The sequence below is a fragment of the Pinus tabuliformis genome, chromosome 8, assembly GCF_031772625.1.
Source record: "Pinus tabuliformis cultivar Carrire ecotype Pingquan chromosome 8, CPIR1, whole genome shotgun sequence".
NCBI lineage: Eukaryota > Viridiplantae > Streptophyta > Pinopsida > Pinales > Pinaceae > Pinus > Pinus tabuliformis.
Window position 1 is genome coordinate 1513341975 of NC_142294.1, and position 6769 is coordinate 1513348743.

Here is a 6769-nt window from a genome sequence, read left to right on the forward strand (position 1 = left end):
TCCATTAAACTTGTTTCAACGCTAACGTATGCCAATTACATAGTGTTATGAAGACCCAGATTCTTGTGGTAAAGAAATGTGTAAGTACATTGATGTTATAATGTCATATTATGGGTTTGAGTAAAGAAATTATTTCATATGCGTGATTATTGTTTTTAAAAAAAAAAAATTTGCGTAGAAGAGAGGTGTGACAAATTGGTATCAGAGCCCAGTTTCAACACTGTGGCCTCAGGGAAAACATATTCAGTATACAGAAGGGTACACCAAGCAAGTTGAAGCAAACTAACAATATACTTATCTATGTTCTTTTATCTGGAATGATTCAGAATTGCAACAGCCAGCGGTTAGATTAAAAGAGGAACAAGATGCAAGGACCTGGCAGTCATCCTCAGGAGAATGCAGAGCTGTGGGTGCAATTGGGGGCTGAATCGCGGAGTACAAACCGTGCTATCCTGGAAACTGTCCAGGAACTGAAAGCTGAGATGGCACGGTTGCGTGAAGACAACGCACGCTTAACAGTTGAGCAAGAAAGGATTCTGAAGAGCCTGTCGGACAGGCAGAACCCACCCCTGTCCAATCCCAGTGCAGAACAGCAGCGGGAGACAGAAGAACAGGATTATCAGATGGAACCTGGAAACTCGGAAGATAAAGAGGATTACTCTGATAACGTACCTCAACAACAAACACCAAAACGTCAGAAAGTGGAATTACAAGGAGAATTTCGAAAGATCAAACCTCCACATTTTGATGGTGAGCAAGAGGAAGCTGCTGAAGCTTGGTTGATCAATATGAATAAGTATTTCCAGTTATATGAGTACGACCACAACCTGAAAGAAATATTGGCAATCTTCCAGTTACAAGGCAAGGCAACCTTGTGGTGGGAGGAAATAAAGATTGTCAAAGGGGTCAGTGAACGAACTATTACATGGGAAAAATTCCAGAAGTATTTCAAAGAGAGGTACCTGACAGAGCGCTTCTATGATGAGAAGGCTAGAGAATTTCACGACTTAAGACTGGGACAGCAGTCAATGGACGAGTTTATCAATCGTTTTACCTCGATGCTACGTTATGTACCCTACATTAAGGAAGAAAAAGCCAAAGTTCAGAGATTTGTAAGTAGCCTACCTTCGTATATAAGGGAAAGGATTGAATTTGATAATCCTAAAACTATGGATGAGGCCATCCGTAAGGCAAGAATCTGTTATCAGCAGACTAAACAGAAGGGGGACACTTCCGGCAAGAGGTGGAATGAGAAGAGAGGTGGTCGGGTGTTTGGAAACAGCAAAGGAGGTCGCAGCAGTGGAAACAAGAGTGCTGGTAAAGGACCAAGTAACAGACCTACTGCAAGGAACGCACCCCGGAACAGACCCATGGGCGAATCTAAGACTAACGAGCAGTCTATTAGATCAGACGGTGAAGGGTTGACCAGACCACCAGTGCAGTGTTGGGGTTGTGGAGGCCCCCATTATGTTAAAAACTGTCCACAGAGGAAAGGAACAGATCAGATATCTCAGATACATGAGGCATCAACGGTTGGGGACGTGGCACGTAGCGTACCCAGGATTAATGCGGCGCTGGAGGACCGTCAGGCGGAGTATCAGCCATCCATGATCGAATTCGAAGGTAAAATCTCAAACCTGTCCATAGCTGTTCTTATAGACCCAGGGGCTACCTTGAGTTATATTAGTCCAAAATTAGTAGAACAGTGTAAACTGCAAGCTGAAAAGTTCAAAAATCCGTGGCTGGTCCAATTAGCTACAGGAGCCAAGAGGCGAGTCTTGGCCAAGGTAAATAATTGCGCCCTAGCCTTAGCAGGGCAGCCAATAGTGGCAGATTTGAACATATTACCACTGGGCTCCTATGATATTCTGATTGGGATGGACTGGCTGGAGAAACACTGGTCCTTGGTAAACTGCAAGACCAAGACCATATATTATAAGGATGACCTGGGAATTCAGCAGGAATTGCAAGGAATCAGACACCCTGTGCAGATTCGACCTATTACAGCTAACCAATTAGTTAAGTGCTTCAAGAAGAAATGTCAAATCTACGCTATCCAGGTGGGATACGCAAACCAGAAAGACAAAACTGTTATGCTGGGTAACATTCCGATAGTGCAGGAGTTTACAGATGTCTTTCCCGAGGAAGTGCCGGGATTACCACCAAAGCGGGATGTGGATTTTACAATTGAGCTAATCCCGGGGGCAGCACCTGTATCTCGGGCACCTTACCGTATGAGTGTGCCAGAATTAACAGAATTAAAGATGCAGCTCCAAGAACTGTTAGATAAAAATTACATTCGTCCCAGCGTGTCGCCCTGGGGAGCCCCAGTGCTGTTCGTCAAAAAGAAAGACGGGACCTTTCGGATGTGCATTGATTATCGCCAGCTAAACAAGCTTACAATCAAAAATAAATATCCATTGCCTAGAATTGACGAGCTCTTTGATCAAGTGAAAGGGGCAACGATATTTTCAAAAATTGACCTGCGATCTGGTTACCACCAGATCAGAATAAAAGAGGAAGATATCGCCAAGACCGCATTCAGAACGCGGTATGGGCATTATGAGTTCGTGGTGCTACCCTTTGGGCTGACAAATGCACCTGCCACTTTCATGTGTTTGATGAACAGTGTGTTTCATCAGTTTTTGGATAAGTTTGTGCTGATATTTATAGATGACATTCTGATTTACAGCAAATCAAGGAAGGAACATGAGGAGCACCTGAGATTGGTATTGCAAACCCTGCGGGAACATCAATTATTTGCAAAATTCAGCAAATGCGACTTTTACAAGGAGGAGATACAATATTTGGGCCACGTAATCACTAAAGAAGGCATTGCAGTGGACCCTGAGAAGATTAGAACTATAATGGAGTGGCCTATACCAAAGGACATGGCCGATATTAGGTCCTTTATGGGGTTGGCAGGGTATTACAGAAGATTTGTCGAAGGCTTTTCGAGAGTAGCATATCCAATCACCTCGTTGCAAAAGAAAGGAAAAATATTTAAATGGACCTCAGAGTGTCAGAAGAGCTTCGAGCAGCTCAAGCACCTACTCACTTCTGCACCGATATTAAGTATCGCAGACCCTAACAAGGATTACGTAGTCTGCACGGACGCAAGCAAAGAAGGTGTGGGAGGAGTGCTGATGCAGGATGGAAGGGTCATTGCTTATGAGTCTAGAAAGCTGAAAGAGCATGAGCAGAAGTATTCTGCTTATGACATGGAGCTGGCTGCTGTCATTCATGCCTTGAAAATGTGGCGACATTACCTTTTGGGCAGAAAATTTCTGTTATTGACAGATCACCACAGTCTAACGAACTACTTCAGTCAACCCACCTTAAATACGAGACAAGCTCGCTGGGCTGACTTCTTAAGTGGGTTCGACTTTGAAATTAAGCATCTGAAGGGTAAAGAAAACCGAGTAGCGGATGCCTTAAGTCGGAAGGTGCAATGTATGTGCAGAATTTCAGTTAGTAAGTGGCAAAGTACCTTATTGGAAAACATAAGAATAGCAAGTAAACAAGATGTTGTTTATCAGCACACCAAACAGCAATTACAGCAACAATCTGATAAGGAACTACAACAAGGGTACAAGCTAGGTAATGATGATATGTTGTACTTTAACAACAGGCTGTATGTACCCAATGAGGACAGCATTAAGAAGCTGATTTTAGATGAATTTCACACCAGCCATTATACGGGCCATCCGGGGTACCAGAAAATGGTTACCGCACTCCGCAAAGAATACTATTGGCCAAAAATGAAGAAAGAGATAGCTGTGTATCTAGCACGCTGTCTAGAATGTCAGCAAATTAAGGCGGAACACATGCATCCAGCAGGGTTGTTACAACCTCTACCCATTCCGGAATGGAAATGGGAGACTATCTCCATGGATTTTATAACGGGACTGCCCAAGACCAAGAAGAATAATGATTCCATTATGGTGGTAGTCGATAAGCTGAGTAAGGCAGCCCATTTCATACCTGTGCAATCGACATTTAAAGATGTACAAATTGCCCATATTTTCATGCAGCATGTGTTCAAATTGCACGGGTTGCCAAAAGTGATTATTTCCGATCGGGATGTCAAGTTTACATCAACCTTTTGGAGGACATTGTTTGCTGAACTGGGGACACAGCTGAATTTTAGTACAGCCTATCATCCCCAAACAGATGGTCAAACAGAACGAGTAAACCAAGTAGTGGAAGACATGCTGAGGGCATGCGTAATGATGAAGCCAACTCAATGGGAAGACTATTTACATTTAGTCGAATTTGCATACAACAATGGGTACCATTCCTCAACTCAGATGAGTCCTTTTGAGGTTATGTACGGGCGGAAGTGCCGCACCCCCGCAAGCTGGGGTGGACCGGAAGATAAGCTGCGAATTGGTCCTGACATGTTACAGGAAATGGAGAACACAGTAAAGAGGGTGCGTGCTAACTTGAAAGCCGCTCAGGACAGACAGAAAAGTTTCGCTGATCGGAAGAGGAGATTCAAGGAATTCCAGGTTGGAGATCATGTATTTGTAAGGATCCAACCAAGAAGAAGCACTTTGCAATGGAGCGGATGTGTCAAACTGGCACCTCGTTACTTTGGGCCTTTTCAGATTTTGGCCAAAGTAGGACCAGTCGCCTATCAGCTTGCCTTACCAAGCCATATTAGGATTCACAATGTGTTTCACGTATCCGTATTAAAGCAATACGTTTACGATCCCAAACATGTGATTCAATGGCAGAATGTACGGGTAAGAAGTAATCTAGTTATTATGGATAAGTATTGTTTATAAACTGAGAAATTAACTAAATTCATTGCTGTTTGCAGGTCGAGCCGGAAGGCAAGGTTCTGGTCGAACCACTGACCATTCTCGACCGGAGAGAAGTGCAGCTGCGGAAACGAGTTATTTCCCAAGCTAAAGTGCAGTGGCAGCACTACGGACCAGAGGAGGCCACTTGGGAAGAAGAGGAACTCCTTAGGAAGGCTTATCCAAACCTGTTTACAGGGGGTAGACATCGGGACGATGTCCAATCTCAGGAGGGGGAGATGTAATAACCCCAGATCTATGTAAATTTGGAAATTACTGTGGTAAAAGATTAAACAGTTGTTGTTATGTTTAAACAAAGCTGTGACAAACTAATTCTGATTTAATAATTTAATTTAAGTATTTTGTTTGGAAATTGCTGGCAGCCTCTAAGAGGTGAGTTTTAAAACAAATGATCAGTTGTGATAACTGATGGAACTACCCTCTAAAAGAGGGAAAAGCCCTGACTGAGGGATTCTGTGCTATGGGGACAGACAGAGAGAAGGAAAACTGATCTTGCTCCAAGAAAGAAAGGAGAAGTGGGAGGTTAAGTCTGGTGAGGACCAGATAACCTGGCACAGGAGTGCACTGTACCTGTTGAGGGCTGGAGGCCTGCAGGTTTGCTCGGGGGGAGAACACCGTCTGAGGGTGGATCTCGTGTCTTGGAGGAGAGCAGAATATAAGTTCAGGTGACTTTTGTTTGAACAGAATCATTCCTGACAGAGACATTCAGGTACGATTCCACAAACTTGTAGTCCCTGATATGAAAAGCAGTATGTGTAGAAATTACAGTAAAGGAACTAGGAAAATTGTTTGATTCCTAAGTACTATTAGCAAAGATAGTTTAAGGGTATTTGGAAAAACTAGAAGAAAAGTGTCTGTAACGAATTTAGTTCAAGTTAGTGTTAGAGGGAAATAATATTGTAGAGACATAGCATCAAGTTATTACAGGTTGGAAAAGCCCTGTTGCAAGACTGGCTACAGGTAGCAGTCTCAATCCGAATACGGATAATATGTGGTCATTTAAAAGATTCTGTTGATATCAATAGTTAAACAGTAGTGACCATAACTGATAAAGATAATGATTTCTGGTAACTGAGAAGGGTAACCAGTAAGAACCCTAGTCTCACTTTAACCATATACCGAAAACCTTGAGTCGAGAACTTTGGACGGAAAGAATAACCCTACAGTGTAACGGATTGGTACCGAGTCTCAGTACTCGTGGCACAAAACGGTAACCAAATCTGAGTTATAGCACTGGTCGGGGTATGGAATAGATAGTTTCGTATTGTGGAATACCGAGAAGAGTATTAACAGAGAAAACGAGTTATTAAGATTCAGTGTGTAGTAATAGTGAAATATGCGCACGGAATTAACTGTACAAATGTTAATACATATAAAAAAAAGGGACACCTTTCTTATCTATTCTGAGCCGGAAATAAACCGTCGATAATGAGTGATATTCACATAAGAACTCAAGAAACATTGGTGCATTGCGAGTAACATGGAACATTAAATCTTGCATGCGAACAACATACACAGATATATGTATTATATGAAATACGGTGTGAGAGGATAAAGCTTATCTAACCTACATCAACCATTTTCCAAGGTCATACCCAAACGACTGTGGATCAACAGTTCCCATAAACAGAACAGAGTAATTAAAAGAATAACCTCGTAACTTGATAACATCATGACTAAAACTGTCGAGGGTATATATATATATATATTTAAAGAACTATACAGTATATTTAACCCAAGATTCTGCATATGGACAAGAACTTTCATAGATGGAAATCGAACCAAAACATTAATACGGTTGCCGAAGGCTTCAGAAGTCTCATAACCTCGGCAACAATAGATTAACAATAAATAACACAATACATGGTACGCAGAAAGACTCAGTATATAAACATGTAATTAAAAACCCAAATCTGCGCGTGAAGGCTAGATAGGGAAGCATG

General features: G+C 42.3%; 1 protein-coding gene across 1 annotated transcript; it reads left to right on the forward strand.

Annotated features, from left to right (window-relative positions):
• The first annotated feature begins 365 nt into the window (after positions 1 to 365).
• On the forward strand, positions 366 to 5495 carry LOC149241637 (uncharacterized). The gene is made up of 7 exons (XM_089370601.1): positions 366 to 2551; positions 2693 to 3804; positions 4174 to 4523; positions 4611 to 4742; positions 4826 to 4838; positions 5189 to 5198; positions 5297 to 5495. The coding sequence occupies exons 1-7, from the start codon at positions 366 to 368 to the stop codon at positions 5493 to 5495; spliced, it is 4002 nt and encodes a 1333-aa protein (XP_089226727.1).
• Positions 5496 to 6769: the final 1274 nt, after the last annotated feature.

What these genes read in the sequence shown, in the direction of transcription:
- LOC149241637 (XM_089370601.1), top strand. Translation starts at nt 366, where the DNA reads ATGCAAGGACCTGGCAGTCATCCTCAGGAGAATGCAGAGCTGTGGGTG. An exon ending in AAGACCGCATTCAGAACGCG is followed by an intron (nt 2,552 to 2,692) that starts GTATGGGCATTA and finishes TCTGATTTACAG; the next exon opens with CAAATCAAGGAAGGAACATG. An exon ending in AATTCCAGGTTGGAGATCAT is followed by an intron (nt 4,524 to 4,610) that starts GTATTTGTAAGG and finishes GGGCCTTTTCAG; the next exon opens with ATTTTGGCCAAAGTAGGACC.